Source organism: Podarcis cretensis (genome assembly GCF_951804945.1).
Source record: "Podarcis cretensis genome assembly, chromosome: 12".
NCBI lineage: Eukaryota > Metazoa > Chordata > Lepidosauria > Squamata > Lacertidae > Podarcis > Podarcis cretensis.
In genome coordinates this window covers 7754211-7781718 of record NC_137181.1, presented here as the reverse complement: position 1 = coordinate 7781718, position 27508 = coordinate 7754211, and the positions used below count along the sequence as shown (strand labels likewise).

Genomic DNA, 27508 nt, shown 5'->3' with positions numbered 1-27508 from the left:
TGTCGTTTGCAAGTCAAAGCATAATAAAGAGAAGTAACAGCAGTCCATTGTTTTTCCATCCAGCCTTTTTTCGCTTGTGCATTGCCCACGTGGATGTTTATTTGCTTGCCAACCCATGAATGCAAAAAGGGGACTTTCGCTTACTGCAAATCAAGCCCACCCAGCGGTTCAGTTAGCACAAGGCAAAAGCTTGAAGTTTAAGCCAGGCAGACCTTGGCTTGTTAGTTTGATGCACTGAAACTGGACCTGAAACTGGGACTTGCTGAAGATGGTTGCGTGCATTCTTGTAACTTATAATTCATCTTGGCAATATTTGACTCAATGGCATGGACTGTTTGGACAACATTTCCACATCATAAATGCTGTTGTATTTAGAGGTATTAAAAACAATGGAAACGATCGATCCTTAGCACAATTGCCTGCCAATCTTAAGACTTAATTTTCCAAAAGCAGCCTTCAAAAACTTCATACGACTTTTTTTTTTTAAAGAATTATGAAATGTTTGCATTTTTTAAGTGAAAATTTTCATTTCATCTCCATTTATTGATACACACCAGCTCCAATCGTATGTAGCAATAGTGTTGCACAATGCACTGCTATTGGGCTTTATCATGTGGTACGTTCATTTTGTTACCTAAATATATTTCTTGCTCACCAATGGGATGATGTGCATCTATATGATCAGGTGTATAAAAATTCAGGGTATCATGGTATATGTCAACTTCTGATTCCGTAAGTCGCTTTGAGGTCTTTTCTTTTTTTTAAAAAAGAGTGATTAATAAATATAATTAAAAATAATAAGAACAACAACAACTACACATTCAGTTCTCAGTCCAGAGAGGGATTTGCAAATGGAAGGTTGCTGCATCAGAGCAACTCTGTTTATCAGCTGCAGAAGCTGCAAATCAGGCTGAACAAAAACCTCTCACCACTTTCATGTAGGGCACCTACTTACACATTACTAGAAAGAAAGAAGAGAGTTTATGACATCACCAGATTTGTATATGCTAATCCATATGCATGGACGCAGGTGGCACTGTGGTGTAAACCACAGAGCCTAGGACTTGCTGATCGGAAGGTCGGCAGTTCGAATCCCCGCGATGGGGTGAGCTCCCGTTGCTCGGTCCCTGCTCCTGCCAACCTAGCAGTTTGAAAGCACGTCAAAGTGCAAGTAGATAAATAGGTACCGCTCTGGCAGGAAGGTAAACGGCATTTCCGTGCGCTGCTCTGGTTCGCCAGAAGCAGCTTAGTCATGCTGGCCACATGACCCGGAAGCTGTACGCCGGCTCCCTCGGCCAATAAAGCGAGATGAGCGCCGCAACTCCAGAGTTGTCCGTGGCTGGACCTAACAGACAGGGGTCCCTTTACCTTTACCTTTACCTAATCCATATGCATAGGTGCAAATTTGGAAATAATGACTATCATTTAAATAGGAATTGCAGCACATCTCACCTTAGTGGAGAAGACCCTAAGTGACATATATGAGCAATCTCAAGACTTCATTTCCTGCTTCCTTCTCTTTAAACCAGACTTGGACTCAGGCAGAGGGCACTTTCAAATAGCAGCCTTACAGCCCTTCAGAATACCCCACATAAGTCCTACACATCTTTAGCCTGAAATCCAGTATGGTAGGATGTAAAAAAAACCACCTGATTTTTGTAGCCAGTCAGCAGGTCTGATTCAGATGTGGCATTTGATGGTCACTGCTTCCATGTGGGCAGAATTCCATGCAGTCAGTACCACGTGCAGCCAGAATGACAATGTTTCACTGTTTACAGATGCGCCCATGGCCACATAGTACCTCACCCAAGTGGAACGATTTGGGTCTTGCTCATATCCAGCTTCAAACCTTATTCAAAAGTCTCCAGCCGATAGGCTCCAGTCTTCTGTCTATGGCACCAGGAGGCAGATCTGCCCTTTGTCTTAGAGTCCTGGGGTTGCACCATGTTAAGTGCCTTCCAGGAATTGTTGGACTACAACTCCCATCATCATCCCTAACCATGGGATGATGGGAGGTGGAGTCCAAGACCAAGTGGAGAGCACCATGTTGGCCACCTGTCCATTTATTATCACTATAATTAGATTTGGTTCAATGCACAAAATCTCGTCGCCACCTGTCATTATTTTGACAGCTGTGCAGTAAGCCAACGTCCCTGACTATCATCTTGGTTTTATTCTGGCCTGCACCCTCCTTTTCTTCCTTTACTTTGTCACCTTAATAGCACCTTTTGTCATCATGCATGTTGAAAGCATGCATATATATTTAGCTAACGCAGGTGTACATCATTCCTCCAACTAGCTTCATGGTGGAAAGAGAGGAGAAACATGGCATATCCCATCGGTAGGTATAATTTTACCTCTAGGGGGAAAATGAATAAGACTTAGATTAAAGGATCCCAATGTTCTAAAGTTTTCTGGGTGTGGGTGTGTGGAGAAACACTTCTTTTTTAAAAGGCAAAATGTGTATAAATTATGCAGATAAAGTCATTTCACAAGTGTCTACCTTGCATAATTTATTCTGCTTTTGCAAAACCATGGGAAAGGACAGAGACCTGTAGAGCAGGCAAAGAGACGTGTGTCCAAAGAGCCCAGAAGTGCACACAAAGGGTCCTTTGCTTTTCTTCGCTGCTGAAAAGACAAGCCATCGTTCGGTTTCAAAAGAGGCTTGTCTCTTCAGCATCTACAACTGCCTTGAAGAAAATAGCCAAGCAAGGATCCAGCTGTGCACACACTTCTCTTAAGAGTATAGAAAGCTGCCTTACACCAGATCAGGCTACTACCCAAGTTTGGTCAACTCTGACTGGCAGCGGCCCTCCAGGTGCTCAGCCAGAGAAAGGTCTTTTCCATCACCTACTACTTTTTAACTGGAGATGCTGGAGGCTGAACCCAAAACCTTCTGCATGGAGAGGATCCGTTCTACCCGTGGCCAATAGCCCCAAAACATAGGCAATTAAAAACAGCCCACTTTGAAGATGAAGCTTTGATATTCCAGCTATTTTTTGAACCATGTCATGTCCCTGTTTTTGGAGTGCCTAGTAGGACGCAGGTGGCGCTGTGGGTTAAAGCCTCAGCGCCTAGGGCTTGCCGATCGAAAGGTCGGCGGTTCGAATCCCTGCGGCGGGGTACGCTCCCGCTGCTCGGTCCCAGCGCCTGCCAACCTAGCAGTTCGAAAGCACCTCCGGGTGCAAGTAGATAAATAGGGACCGCTTACCAGCGGGAAGGTAAACGGCGTTTCCGTGTGCGGCTCTGGCTCGCCAGAGCAGCGATGTCACGCTGGCCACGTGACCCGGAAGTGTCTCCGGACAGCGCTGGCCCCTGGCCTCTTAAGTGAGATGGGCGCACAACCCCAGAGTCTGTCAAGACTGGCCCGTACAGGCAGGGGTACCTTTACCTTTACCTTTACTAGTAGGTTCCCAATTCGCCAAACTTTGCTTATTCAGTGGTACCTCAGGTTAAGTACTTACTTTTTTTTCGGAGGTCCATACTTAACCTGGAACTGTTCTTAACCTGAAGCACCACTTTAGCTAATGGGGCCTCCTGCTGCTGCTGCCGCGCCACCGGAGCACGATTTCTGTTCTTATCCTGAAGCAAAGTTCCTAACCTGAAGGACTATTTCTGTGTTAGTGGAGTCTGTAACCTGAAGCGTATGTAACCTGAGGTACCACTGTATATGGCTGTTCCACAAAGGGCAGATCGGGCCATTGCAGGAGCTAAAAGCTCTGGATGTGTTGTTTGAAGACAATTCAGAAGCTCAATGGATCTCAATAGAGGCCAGGCTGTTAAACAATGCAATACCTTTGTTGCTGCAGTTGCACTGATTGCCAGTGCACCTCTGGGCTAGAGTTGCCATATTTCAAGAGGTGGACATCTGGACACAAAAAGTTGTCGAGCTTTTTTGAGGGTGATTGCCTGATAGCCCCCCTCCACTGCTGTCAAGCCCAAGCCACCCACACCTGAGTTTGAGGAGCCTGCGCCAGAACCAGAGCTGGCAACACACTTTCTTTTTTTTAAAAAATCCAAAATCAAGGACATTTGCTTTATAATGTAAAATCCTCCCCATCAGAAGATGGCCCCTCAGGGCAGGATTTAGGTTTGATGAGGCCCTAAGCTACTGAAGATGGGACGCAGGTGGCGCTGTGGGTTAAAGCCTCAGCGCCTAGGGCTTGCCGATCGAAAGGTTGGCGGTTCGAATCCCTGCGGCGGGGTGCGCTCCCGCTGCTCGGTCCCAGCGCCTGCCAACCTAGCAGTTCGAAAGCACCCCCGGGTGCAAGTAGATAAATAGGGACCACTTACCAGCGGGAAGGTAAACGGCGTTTCCGTGTGTGGCTCTGGCTCGCCAGAGCAGCGATGTCACGCTGGCCACGTGACCCGGAAGTGTCTCCAGACAGCGCTGGCCCCTGGCCTCTTAAGTGAGATGGGCGCACAACCCCAGAGTCTGTCAAGACTGGCCCGTACGGGCAGGGGTACCTTTACCTTTACCTTTAAGCTACTGAAGGCAATGGGTCCCTTTATATGTCCAGTTGTCCTTTGTCAACAACAAATTGTCACTGGTTTTTTTTGTGTGTTGAATATATGCTATACGGTAATTTATGGACCTCATAGGTATCTAAAGCCATTTGCACATAACAAAATGTGTAATTGATATAGAAATGAGCAAAGCAATGGTATTTTAGGGAGCAGGTTAGCAGGAGGGGCCCATTACTTACATCATAGGAGCCTACACAACACAAAACATTGTTGCTGTATGTAGGTTTTATTTTATTAGTTTTTTATCTTATATTTTGGAAATGTACATCCAGTTTTTTTTCCTTTTAATTTTTTTTGGGGTTCCCACGAGAGTGGGGCCCTTAGGCTATAGCCTGTTTAGCTTATACTGTACGTAAACCCGGCACTGGGACCCTCAAAAGAAGACATGTCTGGGAATTCCCAGACGTATGACAACCTTACTCTGGGCCCAAATCTAAATTTGGATTTAAAGCCCAAACCAGGGTGAGGAACCTGAGAAATGGGTGTATCTTTCTAGGCTGCTTTCTCTGGCTGGTCTTCATCTTCCCAGCCACACACACACACACACACACACACTGGCCCTGTTTCACATCCCTGAGTGCTTTTGCCTGGCTGGAATATGCCCTTCAATTCTGATAGTTTCTCAGGTTTGTCTGGGCAGAGGATAGAGAGGGGTCCTTGAGTTTGTGTTTGGAACTGACTTGCTGTGCGAGGATAATATTTAAATACACTCCAACAAACATCGAGTGGAATATCTCCTGAGGGAATTGAGTGCATTTTCTTTTCCTCCTGAGTAGCACCAAATTTAAGCTACAACATGGAGCCTCAGCTTATGAGAGGCCTCTCAAGAACAAACAAATATGATCCCTTTAAAAAATCATGAAAGAAAGTGTTTTACGTTTTATGTTAGGGGCAGAAAGCGCACGGGGTACACGGTTGCCTTGCCCCTTCCGTTTAGAAATTGCTAAACCACAGAGCTGTTTGTCTGTTGCTGTACATCAAAACATTTTCAGGAATGCTTAATAAGAAGTCAGAAGGCATTTTCATTGAAAGGTATTTTGTACGCAGCTAGGCTTATTTCAAGACCTATGCTTTAGTTGAATGCATTGCAGGGACTTTGAAATATACTCAGGGTCGAGTAGTAATTTCATGCTCTTTATTTCAGCTCATAGGAACAGTGATTGAATCCCCCCCCCCCCCGAACCTCAGGCTTTTGTATACATTATTTACACAATGAGTACCGTCTGATTGGTTGATTATGTTTCCCTCCTGGAGCCTGATTGGGCTGCTGCTGCAGGCCAATCAGTTGTTGCATCCTAGCATCCTACCGGCCCAATAGGCTGATTAACTTCCTCCTAGGGTCTGATTGGGCTGCTCCTGCAAGCCAATCAGGTTTTTGCATTTTAGGATCCTACCAGCCTATTGTTCTAGGATCCAAGCATAGTACATAACAGACTTCATGACTGTTGGGGCCCATTCCAACTTTAGAAGCCTATGATTCTATGAATTGTTACTTTTCAGTTGCTCCATGACCTACCGTATTTTTCACTCTATAAGACGCACCAGACCACAAGACGCACAAAGTTTTTGGAGGAGGAAAACAAGAAAAAAAAATATTCTGAATCTCAGAAGCCAGAACAGCAAGGGGGATCGCTATGCAGTGAAAGCAGCAATCCCTCTTGCTGTTCTGGCTTCTGGGATAGCTGCGCAGCCTGCATTCACTCCATAAGACGCACACACATTTCCCCTTACTTTTTAGGAGGGGAAAAGTGAGTCTTATAGAGCAAAAAATACGGTACTTATTGATACATAAACAACTATTATTTCTATTATTTCTATTTTCTGTTCTGTATTTTTTCTGTAAGAATACTGCACTTCTTCTTTTTGTCCTGTAATGCCTCTTAAACGTGACAATGTTTAGGGCAGGGATAAAGAACCCTTTTGGCTGCATGGGCCAGAAGCTTATCAGGATTCGCCTTTTGGGCCAAACTTGACAGGCGTGTGAGGCTGCCAACCTGCCAAAATCACTCACACATCTTCGCAAGTCCTCCGTTTATACTTGGGACCATAAGGGTTCCTGTCAGAGACTGGGCAGAGGAGAAATGATGGAGACCACCTCCCCAACCTGACCCTTCCAGAGAAGGAGAAAAAGACAGTTCAGAATTACAACAGGGGTTTGAGGGAGGTCACAAGGGAGGGAGGTCACAGAGAAGACGAGGGGAAAGTTGGGAAATAATGGGAGAGGAAGAGGAGGAGCTGGCTGATGTATTGTCATTAGAAAGCATTCCAGACCCACCATCACCCAGAACCCAGCAAGCCTTAAAAGTGGTGCATGCTCTGGTTATCTCCCGCTTGGACTACTGCATGGGGCTACCTTTGAAGGTGACCCAGAAACTACAACTAATCCAGAATGTGACAACCAGACTGGGGACTGGGAGTGGCCACCGAGACCATATAACACCAGTCCTGAAAGGCCTACATTGGCTCCTAGTATGTTTCCGAGCACAATTCAAAGTGTCGTTGTTGACCTTTAAAGCCCTAAACGGCCTCGGCACAGTAGACCTGAAGGAGCATCTCCACCCCCATTGTTCAGCCCAGACACTGAGGTCCACCTCCGTGGGCCTTCTGGTGGTTACCTCCCTGCGAGAAGTAAGGTTACAGCGATTTAGCGCTTCTGCACATGTGTGACCACCAAAACCTGGAAGTAACCCGTTCCGGTACTTCCGGGTTTCGGCTGTCCGTAACCCGAAAAAATGCAACCTGAAGTTTCTGTAACCTGAGGTATGACTGTATGTACAAAATGGAATTCCTATTTTGTCAGTCCCAAAGTGGTGGTGGGGAAATGACCCCATGGGCCAATTTATACCAGTGTCCCATTCAGCCAAGATTGGCCCACAAGCCAGAGGTTCCCCACCCCAAGCTAGGGCTTCAGCAGGTTTAATCCAGCCCTGTTTATGAGTGCGATTGTGTGCAAATGTTTGCCATACCTTCATAAACACTTGGTAGAGCTACAAGGAACCAAATAGAATTGCTTAGGAGGGCCAGGTTGTGGGCTTACAAGGTAGTCATCCCTTATGTAGAGCAGAGCTGGGGAACCTCCAGCCCTCCAGATGTTAGAATCATAGAATAGAATCATAGAGTTGGAAGAGACCACAAGGGCCATCGAGTCCAACCCCCTGCCAAGCAGGAAACACCATCAGAGCACTCCTGACATATGGTTGTCAAGCCTCTGCTTAAAGACCTCCAAAGAAGGAGACTCCACCACACTCCTGGGCAGCAAATTCCACTGTCAAACAGCTCTTACTGTCAGGAAGTTCTTCCTAATGTTTAGGTGGAATCTTCTTTCTTGTAGTTTGGATCCATTGCTCTGTGTCCGCTTCTCTGGAGCAGCAGAAAACAACCTTTCTCCCTCCTCTATGTGACATCCTTTTATATATTTGAACATGGCTATCCTATCACCCCTTAACCTCCTCTTCTCCAGGCTAAACATGCCCAGCTCCCTTAGCCGTTCCTCATAAGGCATCGTTTCCAGGCCTTTGACCATTTTGGTTGCCCTCCTCTGGACACGTTCCAGTTTGTCAGTGTCCTTCTTGAACTGTGGTGCCCAGAACTGGACACAGTACTCCAGTTGCTGGACTCCATCTCCTTTATCCCTGACCACTGCCACTCATGTTGATGGGAGCTGGAATCCAGCAAAATCTGGAAGGCCAGATGTTCCCATCCCTGATCTAGAGGGTAGACCTCCTAATAGCTTTTAGCAACCATAGCTAAGACTACAGCCTCTACCTCCACAGGCCCTAGACCTCCAGTTCCAGATGTGAGACCCAATACCTCCATCACAGCCTGTGATCTTCCCAAGCCTGATGTTCTCATGTCACTGTTTGGTTGTGGTTCAGGTTTAGCGTTGCTCTTCCATATTTACCATATTTTTCGCCCTAGAGGACGCACCGTCCCATAAGGCGCACCTAGTTTTTTGGGGGGGAAATAAAGGGGGGGAAATTATTTTCCCCCCAGGCGCGGGGCTGGGGCGGGGGAGGCCCGAGCTTCCCCTGACCCCAGTCCCCAAACAGGCAGCTTTCTGCAAGCCGTGGGAGCCCAGGGCTGGCTCCCGCTGCTTGCGGAGAGGTCCGCGAAGCCTGGACGCGCTGAACTCAGCGCGCACAGGTTTCGGCATGCAGGCACCTCTCCACAAGCAGCGGGAGTGCTCTGCTGCTTGCGGAGAGGTCCGCGAAGCCTGGAGAGCGAGAGGGGTCTGTGCGCACCGACCCCTCTCGCTCTCCAGGCTTCAGCGAAAGCCTGCATTCGCCCCATAGGACACACACACATTTCCCCTTCATTTTTGGAGGGGAAAAAGTGTGTCCTATAGGGCGAAAAATACGGTATATGCTTGGATTCAGAGAAACAGAGGATTGGGTGATTTTGAGATCTGGAAGAACAAACACTTAGGAACAGAATCCTTTGCCAACATTCATTTGGGGGAAAATCTGTTGAAATGTGATGCTTATATCCACCAGGGCTTTTTTAATCTATTAAAATGACCTGCGAATTCCCCGTTGATTTATCTGATGTAAAAAGGTAAAAGGTAAAGGTACCCCTGCCCGTACGGGCCAGTCTTGACAGACTCTGGGGTTGTGCGCCCATCTCACTTAAGAGGCCAGGGGCCAGCGCTGTCTGGAGACACTTCCGGGTCACGTGGCCAGCGTGACATCGCTGCTCTGGCCAGAGCCAGAGCCAGAGCCAGAGCCAGAGCCGCACACGGAAACGCCGTTTACCTTCCCTCTGGTAAGCGGTCCCTATTTATCTACTTGCACCCGGAGGTGCTTTCGAACTGCTAGGTTGGCAGGCGCTGGGACCGAGCAGCGGGAGCGCACCCCGCCGCAGGGATTCGAACCGCCGACCTTTCGATCGGCAAGCCCTAGGCGCTGAGGCTTTAACCCACAGCGCCACCTGCGTCCCTATCCGATGTAGCTTTATGCAAAAGGGAAAGATAAAGTATCTGCTTCCCAATCTTCACCTGTTGCTTCCACAGAAATTGCAACAGTGGCAGCAATTGCTCTCAACTTTGCCGCTGACAGTGACAGCTAGAAACCCATTTCTCCCCTCCCTGCCCCCCATTATTACAAAGGAGGAATGTGAAAGCAAAAGTCCCTGTTGTGCAATTCTTTACCTGCCTTCAAAGAAGGAGGCCAGTGTTGTTTGCTCCAGGACAGTGGGCTTAGACTTGTAGTCTCAGGTGTTCAGAACTAGAACCCGCATTCCATTTCCAGGTTCCATTGTGGGATACAGAAACATGCAAAATGAACCTCTGAGAGCATCTCTCTGGTGGTCGCATATCGCAGACCCCCACAGGTGTAACGGGAGTATGTTGCAGAAATGTAGAGAAATACCAAGAATAATACATTATCAATGGCTGTGTGTGTGAACTCCATTCTCCAAGAGTAGACAGGTTCAATCTAATCTGGGCAGCGGACCTCCCATCCATAGTTTGCCCTAGTTAGCCAACCCAATGAAGAAAACATGCAACAAATAATGTACAGTAGTACCTTGGTTCTCAAACTTAATCCGTTCCGGAAGTCCGTTCCAAAACCAAAGCGTTCCAAAACCAAGGCACGCTTTCCCATAGAAAGTAATGCAAAATGGATTAATCCGTTCCAGACTTTTAAAAACCACCCCTAAAACAGCAACTTAACATGAATTTTGCTATCTAACGAGACCATTGATCCATAGAATGAAAGCAATAAACAATGTACTGTACTATAAAATAAATAAGACAGTATTGTAGATGATAAATATTTAATTTTTTTTTTCTTACTTGCACTGATGATAGTCATTGTTTGGATGGGGGGCTTTTATCCATTTCTGCAGTCACACAATCAATCAGCTGAACTGGGTTCCACACAGTCACAAAAACAAATTAACCAAAAAAGCCTAAAAAGAAAAAATACTCACACAAAATAAATAGCAAAAACAAAAGTGCCAAATACAGTGGTACCTTGGTTCTCAAACTTAAACCATTCCAGAAGTCCGTTTGACTTCCGAAATGTTTGGAAACCAAGGCATGGCTTCTGATTGGTGCAGGAGCCCCAGAAACATTAGCTGACAGCCGTGTCGGATGTTTGGCTTCCAAAAAAACATTCAAAAACCGGAATACTTACTTCCGGGTTTTCAGTGTTTGGGAACCAAGGCGTTTGAGTAGCAAGGCATTTGAGAACCAAGGTACCACTGTATAAACCAAACGTACTGTATGTATTTAACATTATGACTCACTGAATACACACACACACCCACCCACCCACACACACACACACCAGGGTTGCGCAACATCTTCGACAGTCCTGGGACTGCACTGGACAAAAGAGGGGTTTTGACCTTTTGAAGATCTAACAGTCTGAAAGATTTCAAAGTTTCAAGGACATGGTATGGAAATATTATATCGGGTGGGAGGATTTGCCCTCTATCCTAACACTCATGGAAATCTAATGAAGCTGAAATGTTGGAAGACTCGGGACAAATTAAAGAAAGGACTTGTTCATGAAGCACACAGACTGTGGAACCGCCTACCACAGGAGGCAGAAATTGCGACCAATTTAGATGGCTTTAACGTTGCTAAAGTTATTATCTCTGTTGATGAGTTTGGTTTAAAAAAGGCTTGGCACTTCTGCACTGAGAATGACAGAAAAAAATAGCAATCAAATCGTTAGCAGCTGATGTGTTTGTGCCTCTTCTGTGGAACCATCCTCGGACTTCCAAAGGATCTCTTTCATCTAATGTATTTTCTTAGTTCCACATAATCAACAGCAGGCCTTTAAATCGTGATGAGAACGTCCGACAAAATCTAAAATGGCTCCCTTGGGTGAAACCTCAAACAGATTTTCTGCCACAAGTATTTTAAACATTTGTGCTCATTGTTCCTCTGCGCCTCTGTCATTTGAATCTGCCACGTGAATATTCTGAAAATCTAAACAGCTGAGCAGATCTCCTTATAGTATATTCTCAATTTGCAAGGGGACTCCTTTTGCTAGCTTTGTAGCAGAACCCATCAAAATCACAAGCTGCATCTAAGATGTGTTTTGTGCAGTTAATTCGCCATCATTTATTGAATGGATGCACCATATCCTTCTTTGCAAGCTTCTGCTGGTTCTGTGGCTGAATGCAAAAAAAAAGCCTCTTCTCCTGTCTGTCCTCCTGCATCAATCCAGTATCCTTGCAAAAAAAAACCCCAAAACCTTCCATTTCCATGTGCCTGCCATGACGCTTCTTCCTTTTTTTGACATCTTAACCTATCCAAAATGTGTTCTGGGGTTTGACATGCCTCTTGGCCTTGTTGTGATAAGCTGAAAAGAAAAAAAGAGAGAGAAATCTATTTTCCTTTTTTATTATTTATTTTCTTTGTTTGCTGATCTTGTCACATTCAGCAGCTGCGTTCAGAAATGCTACTGTAAATCCAGCAGGGCTAATCAACACGCTTGCAGGATGTCAGAACTGTCCACCATTACCTTGTAAGTTGTACGCGATCCTGTGGCAATATCTCTGTGTGTGTGTTTTTGATGCATGTTTGCTAAGACGTGGTCATAGCTGTAGCCGCCGCTGAGGGTAGCGTCTGTGTTTCTCGTCCGCTGCATGCTGGCTTTGTCTGTTACTTTCTGTGTGCTTTTTGCTGATAGCGTCCCAATGAGAGGAACGTCCATGTCTGAATGGTGCTGTTCCGTTGGGGCAAAACAACAACAACAACAACCCAAAATATGCAGGCTGTAGATTCAGGCAGACAAAAAAAAAGTATTCATTTACACAGTACGTAGTTAAACTATGGAACTCACTCCGACAGGAGGCAGTGAGGGCCAACCATCTAGATGGCTTTGTAAAAGAATTAGAGAAATTCATGGAGGAGAAGGCTATAAATGGCTACTAGTCATGATGGCAATGATGCTTGTGGGACGCGGGTGGCGCTGTGGTCTAAACCACTGAGCCTCTTGGGCTTGCAGATCAGAAGGTCGGCGGTTCGAATCCCTGCGACAGAGTGAGCTCCCGTTGCTCTGTCCCAGTTCCTGCCAACCTAGCAGTCTGAAAGCACGCCAGTGCAAGTAGATAAATAGGTACCACTGTTGAAGGAAGGTAAACGACATTTCCGTGTGCTCAGGTTTCCATCACGGTGTTCCCTTGCACCAGAAGAGGTTTAGTGCTGCTGGCCACATGACCCGGAAAGCTGTCTGTGGACGAACGCCGGCTCCCTCGGCCTGAAGCAAGATGAGCACCGCAACCCCATAGTCACCTTTGACTGGACTTAACTGTCCAGGGGTCCTTTACCTTTACCTTCTACCTTTCTGATGCTTCCGAATACCAATTCCTAGAAGCCACAGGAGGGGACAGTTGCTCTCGTGCTTGGATCCTGCTGGTGGGTTCCCCAAAGGAATCTGGCCGGCAACAGTGAGGACAGGATTCTGGACTGGATGGGCCATTGGCCTAACTCAGCAGGCTCTTCTTAAAGTTCTTAAGAGAGCCAGCATGGTGTAGTGGTTAACAGCGGTGGACTCGTAATCTGGTGAACCAGGTTCGCTTCCCCGCTCCTCCACGTGCAGCTGCTGGGGGACCTTGGGCTAGTCACACTTCTTTGAAGTCTCTCAGCCTCACTCACCTCTCAGAGTGTTTGTTGTGGGGGAGGAAGGGAAAGGAGAACATTAGCCGCTTTGAGACTCCTTAAAAGGTAAAGGTAAAGGTACCCCTGCCCGTACGGGCCAGTCTTGACAGACTCTGGGGTTGTGCGCCCATCTCACTTAAGAGGCCAGGGGCCAGCGCTGTCCGGAGACACTTCCGGGTCACGTGGCCAGCGTGACATCGCTGCTCTGGCCAGAGCCAGAGCCGCACACGGAAACGCCGTTTACCTTCCCGCTGGTAAGCGGTCCCTATTTATCTACTTGCACCCGGAGGTGCTTTCGAACTGCTAGGTTGGCAGGCGCTGGGACCAAGCAGCGGGAGCGCACCCCGCCGCAGGGATTCGAACCGCCGACCTTTCGATCGGCAAGCCCTAGGCGCTGAGGCTTTAAGCCACAGCGCCACCTGCGTCCTTGAGACTCCTTAGGGTAGTGATAATGCGGGATATCAAATCCAAACTCTTATGGATTTTGTACCCTACTCTAAAATAGATAATTCCTCTCATGGCTTTGTTTCCCTATCAGGAAGTGCAGCCAGCTGATGAAGCTTCAGGGTGCCAGGTAAATGTTTAACAAAGAAGGGGGGAACACCCCCATACACTACCCTGTTCACATGGCCAGCCAGGTGTCTGTGGGACACTCATAAGCAGGATTCAAGCACAGGAGCACTCTCACTTCCTGGGGGGTTTCCCACAATTGCTATTCAGAAGCATTGCTGCCCAGGGGCGTCACAAGGGGGGTGCAGGAGGTGCAGGTTGCCCCGGGTGTCATGCCTGGGGGTGGGTGACAAAATCCCCTCCGGGCGGATCAGCAGGAGGATTTTCGCTATTGGCGGGATCGCCGTCATGAAAATTTGCCTGCTGATCATGCAAATATGCCCGGCGTGTGGTGCTGGGTGCCAGGGATCCAAGCACCACCTGCTGGCAACCCCTGGCAGGCGGCACTCGCATCCCCAGCGCCACATGCTAGGCATATTTGCGCAATCAGCAGGTGGTGCTGACACCCCCAGGACAATTGGCGCTTTGCCAATGGCACTCCTGGGAGGATCAGGTGCTGCCGATGGCACCCCCGGGAGGATCGACACACCCCCATGGGTGGATTGCCCCGCCTCTATGGGCAGATCACCTGGCCCCCGGGTGCACATCATGTTTGCCACTCCGGGTGCCCCAGCAGCTTCCTCCACAACTATTGCTGCCTCCACAGTGGAGGCAGGGCATGGCTAGTAGCCATCAGTAGTCCTTTCCTCCGCAGCCGAGGGGTATTTGTGAGTTTCTTTTCTTTGGTTCTACAAACCATCTCACCAGCTTTCCTCTCTCTGCAGCCCTCCAGGGTGTCCACACTTCAGCTTAAAGCCCAGGGGAAGACGTCATAAAGCAGCTCCTTCAGTGGGACATTTCTCAGATCAAGAAATGTGTGGGCACCCAGGGAGGCTGCAGGGTCCTGGAGAAATGTTGACAGGGAGGGAAGGAAGAAATACACACACCCTTCACCCTCTCACAGTGATACAGTAGGTGCAAAACCCCACATTCACAGACACTCAGAAGTACAGTGGTACCTCAGGTTACATACGCTTCAGGTTAGATACGCTTCAGGTTACAGACTCCACTAACCTAGAAATAGTACCTTGGGTTAAGAATTTTGCTTCAGGATGAGAACAGAAATTGCGTGGCGGTGGTGGGGTGGCAGCGGGAGGTCCCATTAGCTAAAGTGGTGCTTCTGGTTAAGAACAGTTTCAGGTTAAGAACGGACCTCCAGAACAAATTAAGTTCTTAACCCGAGGTACCACTGTACTCTGAAAATAAGAGAGAGAGAAAATGAGGCCTCCTGTACGGGGGTGGGGGGACTTTCAAAGAATCAGAGGGCCAATTCTGACATAGGCACAGCCCTCATCAGGACGAAGGAGAGAGAGAAGGGAAAAGTATATAACCTTCCTCTCCATTGCTACTGCCCTTCTTGCCATTCATTGAAAGGGTGGGTGGTGAAGGTGGATGAGAGAGGTGCTTGGGGTGGGGAGCATTCAGCTATCTCCACTAACCCTCTGTTGCCTATAACCACTCAACAAGCTGGTCATTGTAGCTTGGTTGTCTGAATGGGCTTGCTTCTATCCTGCTCCCATGTAGCAAGAAGCAGAGTTTAGAAATCCCCCCTCGCTGCTTGGCTGAAGAACTCATATGGCAAGCTTGCTTGGGTGAATGGTCGCCTAGGGAGGCTCCTGGTGTTTCCCTACAAATTTCTCTGCAGATTTTGGATTTCGAAATGATCTACTCTTCTTCCTGAAGTTGAACCGATGTGTGCTTCTGGTTTTGCCCTTCTGGTTTCTACTCCCTTGCTTCTTCTTTCAAGTAGAATCATAGAATAGAATCATAGAGTTGGAAGAGACCACAAGGGCCATCGAGTCCAACCCCTTGCCAAGCAGGAAACACCATCAGAGCACTCCTGACATATGGTTGTCAAGCCTCTACTTAAAGACCTCCAAAGAAGGAGACTCCACCACACTCCTTGGCAGCAAATTCCACTGTCGAACAGCTCTTACTGTCAGGAAGTTCTTCCTAATGTTTAGGTGGAATCTTTTTTCTTGTAGTTTGGAACCATTGCTCCGTGTCTGCTTCTCTGGAGCAGCAGAAAACAACCTTTCTCCCTCCTCTATGTGACATCCTTTTATATAAGTAATGCCCTTTCTCCATGGTGCGGCATGGAGGAAGTGGACAGAGGAAACATTTTCCTCCCCTTCGCTTAAGAATAGAACTCGCGGACATCAATGAAGTTGAATGTTGGAAGATTCAGGATGGATAAAAAGAAAGCATTTCTTCATGCAACTATGGAACCAACCTGGAAGGCTTTAAAAGAGGATTAGACTGATTCATGGAGAAGAGATAGTAGCTACTGATGGCTACTAGCCATTATCTGCCTCCACAGCTGCTGGAAACTGCAGCAGGAAATACCGTATTTTTTGCTCCATAAGATGCACTTTTCCCCTCCTAAAAACTAAGGGAAAATGTGTGTGCGTCTTATGGAGCGAATGCAGACGGGAGGCTCTGCTCAGCGCTACCTTTAAAGAGCCACGTGGAGCGTGTGTGCAGATCTTGGGGGCTTTTCTGTGAGGTGGGAGAAGGGGGTGACGGGCTGCCCTCTGTCTCTTCCCACACCTCTCGGAAAAGCCAGCAAGAGCCACTGCCAGGCTCTGCTCAACGCTCCCTTGTAATGGCTCCCTTTCGTCCCTCATCCCACTTTGCTGGGAAGCCAGCAGAAGAGGTGCTGAGCAGCTATCAATCTTGCTCTGCTGGCTTCAGCGAGAGCTGCGTAGCTTGCTCTGCTGGCTTCTCAGCGAAGCCGCTTACATGCTCTGCGCAGAATATTTCTTTTCTTGCTTTCCCCCGCTAAAAACTAGGTGCGTCTTATGGTCAGGTGAGTCTTATGTAGCAAAAAATACGGTAGTTATTCTTGTGGTCAAATCCTGCTTGCAGCCATCTGGTTGGCTTCTGTGAGAACACACATTCTTAGAAGTGTTTTTTTTTACAAAATAGTAAACACCATGCCTTGGCTCCAACCAAGTTCTACTCAGAGAAAGTCCAATGAAATTAATGGACTTAAGTTAGTCACATGCATTTGTTTTAGAGGGTTGGCTTCTGTTCAGACTATCAATGGGCGCAACCTTGGAACTCACCTTTGCTTGAATTTCCAAATTCGGCACAGAGGTCAGCACCTGCTCAGCTTATCACAGCTTTCAGTTCCTTCAGTGCATCATCAGTGTCCATGTATCCAGGAACAAAGTGCGCACACAAAAACCTTCACAGTCATACCTTGGATCCCAAATGCTTTGGTACTCGGACGTTTTGGCTCATGAACGCTACAAACACGGAAGTGAGTTTTCCGGTTTGCGAACTTTCTTTGGAACCCGATCGTCCCTGCGCGACTTCTGTGCAGGAGTTTCCAGGGCCGGATTTAGGTTTGATGAGGCCCTATGCTACTGAAGACAATGGAGCCCTTTATTTGTCCAGCTGTCCTTTGTCAACAACAAATTGTCACTGTTTTTTATGTTGAATATACAGTGGTGCCTCGGGTTAAGTACTTAATTCGTTCCGGAGGTCCATTCTTAACCTGAAACTGTTCTTAACCTGAAGCACCACTTTAGCTAATGGGGCCTCCTGCTGCTGCCGCACCACCGGAGCACGATTTCTGTTCTCATCGTGAAGCAAAGTTCTTAACCCGAGGTACTATTTCTGGGTTAGCGGAGTCTGTAACCTGAAGCGTATGTAACCTGAAGCGTATGTAACCCAAGGTACCACTGTATGCTATATGGTAATTTATGGACCTAACGGGTATCTAAAGCCATTTGCGCATGTTGCCATGCAGCCAGTCCATGCAGAATCTAGGCACCCTATATATAGAAAGGAGCAAACCAGTGATATTTTAGGGAGCAGGCTAGCAGGCGGGGCCCCTGGGTTACATCATAGGAGCCGACACAACACAAAACACTGTTGCTGTATGCAGGTTTTATTTTATTTCTTTTTTATCTTATATTTTGGAAATGTATATCCAGGTTTTTTTCCCTTTAACATTTTTGGAGGCCCCCAAGAGAGTGGGACCCTAAGCTATAGCTTGTTTAGCTTATACGTAAATCTGGCACTGGGAGCTTCCTGCAGCCAATCAGAAGCCGTGCTTTGGTTTCCGAACGTTTTGGAAGGACTTCCAGAACGGGTTCCGTTTGACTTCCAAGGTACGACTGTATTGATGTGATCATAGCACATGATTGCATCACACGTTTTTTGGTGTAGCGTTTTGCCAACACACATATGAGGCTGTGTGCGCTGATAGAACACTGCCAAAAGTAAAATGAAATCATTAGAGGTCGGATGACCATCTGTTGGGTGTTTTTTTATTAGCTGTCATTCCTGCATTGGAGGGGGTTGAACTAGGTGGCCTTGGGGAGACCCTTCCAACTCTATAATGTTATGGTTCTGCAAGATTTGGGTCATTGGGATACATACTATCGTTCAGGAGCACATGTCTGTCTTGCTAAATCGTTACACAAAAGAAGAACCTGGGTGCAATCAAGCACATTCAGATTGCTTTTGCAGTATTTTACATGCATGGCAGCATTAATATAGAGCTGGAGGAGGGGATGTAAACGAACAGAGGTTGGGGAGAGAAAAGGGTGACGTGACAAAAATGCCTATACTCCAGTTTCAGCAGAAAACTTGGAGATTTTCCTAGTTTAATGTAGGAGTTGATTTCATTATTTAGAACATTACTGCCCTTCCTTTCCTTATACAGTAGAACCTCGACTTACCACCGCCCCTACTTACGAACAATTCGACTCACATCCACGGCAAACCTGGAAGTAAATACTGGGTTTGCCGTGATATGCGCACGCGCAGAAGCGGCTTCTGCTGACTGCACATGCGCAGAACTGGCTGCTGCGACCTGCACATGCACAGAACGGTGCTGCCGCCAAATAGATAGATAGATAGATGATAGATAGATAGATGATAGATAGATAGATAGATAGATAGATAGATAGATAGATAGATGATAGATAGATAGATAGATAGATAGAGATGATAGATATAGATATTTCTTTATTTAATATGTAGTCTGCCCTTATCTCCTCCACGAAGGAGATGCTCAGAGCAGTTTATGAATATAAAAGCACACCTTGCAAGTGAGGGAGGCGGGAATTTTATCCCGTTTGCATTTAAAGGTGTATAATTCCCCTTTTGGGGGAATTACATACATACCAAAACATTGCCATTCTTTAGAATTTGCGCTGCTCCAACTTTTGCACTTCTCTAGCCAAGTAGAGGGTACAAAACTACACAAAGTGTGCGTACAAATGAACACGTTAGTGAGTATAAGATACAGAAATGCATTGTGTTAGGGAAATTCCCTTGCAAACATGTTCCTAGGAGGGGAAATTCACTGATATGTTTTCAGGAGGGCTTAAAATGAAAGATCCCAATCTCGCATAGAAAAATGAAGGAAACTGACACTCACAGATTTGCCCATTACTAGGCTGGATCTACACTGACCTTTTTAACGTTAGTAGAATGATATTAGATACATTGTTCTAAAAAGTCACAGGGTATACTGGTAAAATAAAAAGGTTCCTTACCTGTTTCCTCCATAACAATGCAGTAGTTCCCCTATTCTTGGTTCCTGCCTGCTCTGCAGCTCCTCAGGTGTTACTTTTTAATAGCGCATTACTAACATTACAGTTAGTAACATTACAACATTACTAACATGACGCAGGTGGCGCTGTGGGTTAAAGCCTCAGTGCCTAGGACTTGCCGATCGAAAGGTCGGCGGTTCGAATCCCTGCGGCGGGGTGCGCTCCCGCTGCTCGGTCCCAGCGCCTGCCAACCTAGCAGTTCGAAAGCACCTCCGGGTGCAAGTAGATAAATAGGGACCGCTTACCAGCGGGAAGGTAAACGGCGTTTCCGTGTGCGGCTCTGGCTCGCCAGAGCAGCGATGTCACGCTGGCCACGTGACCCGGAAGTGTCTCCGGACAGCGCTGGCCCCTGGCCTCTTAAGTGAGATGGGCGCCGCAACCCCAGAGTCTGTCAAGACTGGCCCGTATGGGCAGGGGTACCTTTACCTTTACCTTTACCTTTAACATTACAGAGCCTAGGACTTGTCGATCAGAAGGTTGGCGGTTCGAATCTCCGTGACGGGGTGACCTCCTGTTGCTCGGTCCCTGCTCCTGCCCACCTAGCAGTTCGAAAGCACGTAAAAGTGCAAGTAGATAAATAGGTACCGCTCCAGTGGGAAGGTAAACGGCGTTTCCGTGCGCTGCTCTGGTTCGCCAGAAGCGGCTTAGTCATGCTGGCCACATGACCCGGAAGCTGTACGCCTGCTCCCTGGGCCAATAAAGCGAGATCAGCGCCGCAACCCCAGAGTCGGCCACGACTGGACCTTTACCTTTAACGTTGCAGGCAAGACATCATATGTCCAAATACGTTATGATAACGTTATAAACCATGAGTGTAGATCTGCACCAGAGGAAGAAAACAAGGAGACAAGGAAGTCAGCACCGTAGAAAGGCACCAGAAGAGCCACAGCTTTTGCCCAGCACCAACCTCCTCACTGCCTTGCCCCTCCTACCATACCTCTTGGTACACAGCAGCGACCCACCTGTGCCAGGAAGTCTGCTAAGCACCAATGCCACCCTTCCATCCACCGCCACTTGCTTTTTTTCTCCCTGGTTGATCTTGCTGCTGAAGAGAAAAACCACTCTGCGTCTTGTCTCTTCAGCAGGAGAAATTAATATGAACAAGATAGCACATGAATCTCCATCTGCTTATGGTTCGCTCTCTTGTTACATCCACTAGAAATTGCCTAGCATCGTGAGGTTTAGGAATTGCAATTGCAATGGATCTGTTTTGCTTTTAAATGGGTGCATTGTAGGAATAGTGTCTGTTTGCCTGACTTCAGCTTGCAACTTCCTTTTCATTTATTTATAAAGCCGGTGTCACTCATACTAGCATGTTTTGAGCTTTCTGCTAATTTTCCAGAAGTATTTTTGTGCTTCTGCCACAGCTGTCTGTCACTACCCTGAAAAGACTTTAATGGTCAGCGGTAAAATTCTCTTGTAATGCTACATATTTCTACAGCGTGTTTCCTAACTCCTCCATAGACTTCAGTGCAAACCTCAGTTATCCTTTTATCAAGAACAACACTTTAAGGCAGATCCCCATATTGCAGACAGAAGGACTGGGGGCAAGACAGAGTGGCTTACTTAAGGTCTTGCATAAAGTTCCTGTCTGAAGCTGGATTCGAACTGGGATTTCTTGGCTCATCAGCACTCCTCTCCATCGACTCTCCCAAAATGCTAATTTGCCACAGCTTGCAGATGCTCATCTCCAAAGTTTTCAGTGTGTGATGTTGTAATGTGTTTTTACTGTTTTAGTACAGTCATGCTTCTTGTTGCATTTGCTTCATGTTGCGGCTTTTCGGGTTGCGAACGCGGCAAACCCAGAAGTGTGCGTGCTTTGCACATGCACAGAAGCACTCTATCGTGCTCTGCGCTTCCACAGAAGCGGCACTCTAGTTGCAGACTTTTCAGGGTGTGAATGGCACCTCAGAACAGATCGTGTCCGCAACTACAGGTACCACTGTATTTTTGTTGGGAGCTGCCCAGTGTGTCTGGGGCAACCCAGTCAGATGGGTGGCATATAAATAAATTATTATTATTATTATTATTATTATTATTATTATTATTATTATTAATTCAAAGGGCAGTGGTCATGCAAACTTATGAATAAGAACACTTTCACAAACAGGGGTGTCTTTCCAACCCATCCTAAAAACCAAGAACACACACACAAATGCAAATTTCTTTGTCCAGGAGGCAGCGGCGGAGCAAGCCAATCAGGTGCCTAGGGCGGCACGCATGCTGTGCACCCGGGGTCGGGGCCAGCCACGCATGGGGGCAGGGACGCTCAGTGGGGCCTCCAAGGTGTCTGCCTGCCTCCTCTGACTCAGCCGCCCTACAGCTGAGGGGGAGGCAGCAGGCGGACCGTTTGGGGCAGAGCGGAGCCTGAGGGCAACCAAGCCACTGCGTCACTCCCAGCAGGCCCCGCGGTGAGGTCCACCTGGCATTTTGTCACCCCCCAGTGGTGACACCCAGGGCAGCCTGCCCCCACTGCCCCCCTTCCTCCACCCCTGCCAGGAGGCCCTGCTGCAAGGCTAAGAAACCTTTTTCTTTCTTTTTTCTTTTTTCAAAAATATTTTTTGTTGAATGATTTTATTTTACAAAAAATATTACAACCATACTACCACAAAATATAATTGAGAAATAAAAATTACATACATCAATATTTTGTTTGTTATGTTATGTACCGTCTTATTTCTTCCCAAACATTCCATACAAAACACACACAGAGAAACAATAAAGAGGAAAAAAATGATGAAAATAATGAAAATAATTATTTCCCCCCCCCTTTTATCTTACAAAATCTTTTCTTCAGTTTTGACTTCCTGTCAAGTCCCTTCGCATATGTTTGATCTTACAATTGAATGTACCCAAAACAATAAACCTTTCTATGTAAATTTTCCAATACATTCAGAAAACATAATAAATCCTTAATTGTTATCCAACTCCTTTTACTTCCTTTATCACTCTAATGCTAGCACGGAGTCAAAACTATTATTGTATTTTTGAACATATCTTCTATAACCATCCCATTTTTCAAAAAAAAATAAAATTGCTTCGAGTTTCCTCTGAGTTTGCTAGTCAATTGAGCCATCTCCACAAATTCCTGTAATTTGATTTGCCAAGCTGTTATTTGCAACCTGAAGGTCCCTTGCCTGCAGGGACCCCGTTCCTCCAGGGGCCACCTGCCAGTGGGGGGCAGGGCCCAGAGCAAATGTGGGTGGGGCCAGGAGCTGCAGCAAACAGAGCAACAGATGCGACTCTTTCCTTTGCATAGATATCTCATAGAATCTCATAGAATCACAGTTGAAAGGGACTTTGAGGATCATCTAGTCCAACCACCTGCAATGCAGAGATATTCAGCTGCCCCTTTATGGGGATCGAACCTGCAACCTTGCCATTGTCAGCACCACGCTGTAACCAACAGAGCAAAATCCAGAGTTTTCTGCCCACCCCACTACCACCAGTCTTGATCCAAACATTATCACAGCTCAAGGGCACATTCCAGCCAGGCCAAAGCTCTTGAAGTGGGTGTGGAGTAGGGCTGCTGGTGAGAGTCCCAAGGGCCAGATACAAGTGCCAGGGAGCCACATTCACCCCTCAGACCCCAAGGTTCCCCCAACCCTGCTCTGCTGTCACTTGAGGAGATTGCACAAGAGAGATCTCCCGGTAAATTGCACCAAGGCGTCATTGATGGTTTACTGAATCCATCTGCATTCCTGGCTCATGAGAAATCTGCTCTGAAGTGCAGTTAGGAGCACCACTTATGTTTGGGTTGTATTGTTCCGTGGTTTGTTTTCCTGTGCTGAATCATTTCGCTTTCTCCACGCTACCGAGAAAACAGAATACCAGTGAGGAGGTCGATGAGAATGAATATTCCCCAGGAGAACAGCTGGGTTTTCAAAAGCATTTCATGCACTTATTGCAACTCTGTCTCAAGAACAACATGGGCAGAATTTCAGGACAGAATCATTAGCAGTTGCATACAGAAGTACACAGTCCTTGAGGAGAATCCATAACTCAGTGGAAGATCTTAAGCGATGGATGCAGAATGTTGCAGGTCCTGTCCCAGGCATCTCCGGTTAAAAGGATCTAAAGGATCAGGGCTGAGGAAGACCCTGGAGAGACCCTGCTATTCAGATGAAACAATATTGGGCATAGAACAGTATTCCCTGCCTTAATATCTTGGACTACAACTTCTACCAGCCCCATCCAGTATGATCAAGGCTCAAGGATGATGGGAGCTGTAGTCCTACAATCTTCAGAGAGCCTTCCCTAAGTTGAAACCATGCTGGCTGGGGCTGATAGGAGTTGTTGTCCAGCACTTGGTGAGGGCTGCCCTAAAGGGACTCCGCAGAAACTAGTTTCATATGTTTTATAGCAGAGGTCACCAATGAATGTGGTTGCACTGCTGAGATTCAAAGTGTTGGTGCTGACCTTTAAAGCCCTAAACGGCCTCGGTCCAGTAGACCTGAAGGAGCGTCTCCACCCCCATCATTCTGCCCGGACGCTGAGGTCCAGCGCCAAGGGCCTTCTAGCGGTTCCCTCACTGCGAGAAGCGAAGTTACAGGGAACCAGCAGAGAGCCTTCTCGGTAGTGGCACCCGCCCTGTGGAACGCCCTCCCATCAGATGTCAAAGAGATAAACAACTACCTAACATTTAGAAGACATCTGAAGGCAGCCCTGTTCAGGGAAGCTTTTAATGTATGACATTTTAATGTATTTTTAATCTTTGTTGGAAGCCACCCAGAGTGGCTGGGGAAACCCAGCCAAATGGGTGGGGCACAAATAAGAAATTATTATTATTATTATTATTATTATTATTATTATTATTATTATTATTTTCCCCAAAGTGCCTGAGCTTTTCCACTCACTGCCCCCTTGACCATGAGGGGCTGAGGTCACCCTTTCCTCCCTACATCAAGATGAAACAGGAAGTTGGAAAACGGACCCTTACCCACTTCCTCTTTCAGCTCTATGGCTCTGTCCAAGGCACAGGTTGAAAAAGTGAAGCTTGTGTGTGTTAGCCTTCCATCTTCCTGTCTCTTGTGGGGTGTGGGGGCTGATCCAGAAGAGGCGGGTGAACCAGAGCAGGTGGCACCCATGGAAGTTGCTCAAAGTTTCAGATGTTCCAATGGGTCCCAAAAGATCGGGGACCCGTGTTTTCTGGGTTTCTTTGTGCCTGTTTAATAAAGAGCAGTGGGATCAAATGTGGATGCTAAATATTAGGTCTCTCAGTCCTCATTGGGCTTTTTGCTTCCTTGCCAAACTGGAACTTTCTCTTTATCTCAACAGGAGACTGGCTCGCTCCACCTTGCTACTTATTCCACTGTTTGGGATTCATTACACGGTGTTTGCCTTCTATCCAGAGAATGTCAGCAAGAGGGAGAGGCTGGTCTTCGAACTGGGACTGGGATCTTTCCAGGTGAGTATGCATTAAAATGGGGATGCGGGTGGCGCTGTGGGTTAAACCACAGAGCCTAGGACTTGCCGATCAGAAGGTCAGCGGTTCGAATCCCCGTGACGGGATGAGCTCCCGTTGCTCGGTCCCTGCTCCTGCCAACCTAGCAGTTCGAAAGCACGTCAAAGTGCAAGTAGATAAACAGGTACCGCTCCGGCGGGAAGGTAAATGGCGTTTCCGTGCACTGCTCTGGTTCGCCAGAAGTGGCTTAGTCATACTGGCCACAAGACCCGGAAGCTGTATGCCGGATCCCTTGGCCAATAAAGTGAAATGAGCGTCGCAACTCCAGAGTCGGCCACGACTGGACCTAATGGTCAGGGGTCCCTTTACCTTTTATGCATCAAAATAGCCTGTGTCCATCTGCCTGCCTGCTCATCCACCCCAGATAAGGAGAGGAAAGGACATATCTCAGGGGTAGGTTTATGGTAAATGTAAAGGACCCCTGGTTGGTTAAGCCCAGTCACATTTGACTATGGCGTGCAGCACTCATCTCCGCTTTTAGGCCGAGGAAGCCGGCATTTGTCCATAGACAGCTTTTCCAGTTCATGTGGCCAGCATGACTAAACCGCTTCTTGCGCACAAACCGCCATGATGGAAGCCAGTGCACACGGAAACACAATTTACCTTCCCGGTGCAACGGTATCTATTTATCTACTTGCACTGATATGCTTTGCACTACTTGCACTGCTAGGTTGGCAGTAGGTGGGACAAGGCAATGAGACCTAACCCCATAGCGTGGATTCGAACTGCCAACCTTACAGTTGGCTAGCCCAAGAGGCTCGGCGGTTTAGTCCACAGTGTGTCTGCTTTGCATGCAGAAGGCCCCAGATTCAATTCCTAGTGTTGGAGATAAGTAACTATACAACCTTTAGAAGACATCTGAAGGCAGCTCTGTATAGGGAAGTATTTTTTTAAAAAATAATATTTTTATTATGTTTTTATATAATCGTTGGAAGTTGGAAGTTGCACAATGTGGCTGGAGTAACTCATTCAAATGAGTGGGGTATAAATAATAAAAATCATTATTATTATGGAAAAGGACATCCCTATTTTCATTAGAGAAATGTTAGCAGGTATGTAAGAGTAGACCCATTGAAATGAATGGACACGGCTAACTTGGGCTTATGAGTTTCAGTAGGTTTGCTTTAGTTGGCTCTTATTCTCCCGCAAAGAAGAAAATGGGCAGCAACAAGGGGTTTCTGCTGTGTGTGCAATTTCCCCCCTGCGAGTGTACCTTCAATTGCTTTTTCTGCAGCTGGCTCCTTCCGTCAAGAAGCAAACCAGAGCAGCCATTAGTCTGCGCACAGCCACTCCACTACCTTGTGGCTCCCTGTTCTCTTCCACCTAGGCTACGTTCATACCACACATTCAAAGCACTATGATACCACTTTGAGCACTTGTCGCTGCCTCAAAGGATTCTGGGAGCTGTAGTTTCTTGAGGATGCAGAGGGTCATTAGGGGAGACCTCTATTCCCCTACCAGAGCTACAATTCCCAGAGTTCCCTTGGAAGAGGGGTTGATTGTTAAACCACTCTGAGAATCATAGCGCTGGGAGAATAATTATGTTTAATGTTTAATAGACTATTGTATTTTAATATTCTGTTGAAAGCTGCCCAGAGTGCCTGGGGAAACCCAGCCAGATGGGCAGGGTATAAATAAATTATTATTATTATTATTATTATTATTATTATTATTATTATTATTGTCTCTGCAACTTTTTTATACCACAGATGTTCTCAGAATGGCAGGGCAGGGTGTATTCCTGGTTTTGCTGCTCCACAGCAGACATTTCAACCGAATTCTGATGTTATAGTTTTACCGGGTTTTTTTTTTAACCTTTATTGTATTGAGTTAAAGGTACGCTGCTTAGGAGGTCCCAGTAACCAAGCAGCATATAAATTGTCGAAATAAAATAAAGAACGGCCCGCTGGGTGGCAATAGTGCTGTGACATTGAAGCATTGCAGAACAACTAATGAAATGGAATGATGTGGAAATCCATCAGTGATGCTCTACTAGTGCATCAATGGAACATTGCAGAATACGCCCCCCCCCAAAAAAAAAAAAACCCACAACCCAGCAGTTTGTGCAGAGCAAGAACCGGTAATTTTCAGTGCATCTGTGTGGGAATGTTCAGGGAAGCAGGAGAGGATATATTGTTTATCAATATCCTTCCTAACTTGCGCTAGCAAGTTCTATAACTTAGCAGAGTTTTAACATTCCCATTTAAAGGCACAGTGGATAGCTGGTTGCAAGCTTGTTTGAGCTTCTCAATATAGATTCCTGGAAAGACCCCTTATTTCCCTCTTAAAAGAATAAACACACCACAATCTTATTTAAGATATATAAAAGTAGTTTACTCACATCATCAGTTCACAGTTGGATCCCTGAAGGCAGACTTAGTTAGAGATGTATATACATGTGGATCTACCCCATATGGGGGGTTAATCCCAGTGACTGCAGACTGGCAGTCACTGCAGTTCACACGACGAAAGGAAAATGGAGAAGGGAGGAGGGCTACGTGCCTTGTGCTTTTGTTACCTGGACAGGTAAGGTCATGCCCACCTCTGGTTGCATGCAAGAGGAAGTATGTCCCAGCCCAGGAGGAAACAGGAAGTTTTCGACTGGCTGGTCCAAACATCCCCTTGCATGTCCACTCTAGGAAAACAAGGAATGTTGTACTTGACTGCTACTTATGTATCACATCCCACAATCTGAACAGCTGCCTGTTCCTCTACTCTTCC

At 46.8% G+C, this 27508-nt stretch overlaps 1 protein-coding gene across 8 annotated transcripts in view; it reads left to right on the top strand.

Annotated features, from left to right (window-relative positions):
* The window catches only part of ADCYAP1R1 (ADCYAP receptor type I), a 140090-nt gene that overhangs the window by 108453 nt on the left and 4129 nt on the right, over positions 1-27508 (top strand). For 3 of the 8 annotated variants that reach the window (XM_079946900.1, XM_079946902.1, XM_079946901.1), the window contains exons 14-16: positions 2300-2341; positions 11922-12005; positions 24601-24730. In XM_079946900.1, the coding sequence (XP_079803026.1) occupies positions 2300-2341; positions 11922-12005; positions 24601-24730 (256 nt within the window). The remainder of the gene's footprint in view (positions 1-2299; positions 2342-11921; positions 12006-24600; positions 24731-27508) is intronic. The other 5 variants (XM_079946903.1, XM_079946904.1, XM_079946906.1 and 2 more) reach the window with 3 other exon arrangements.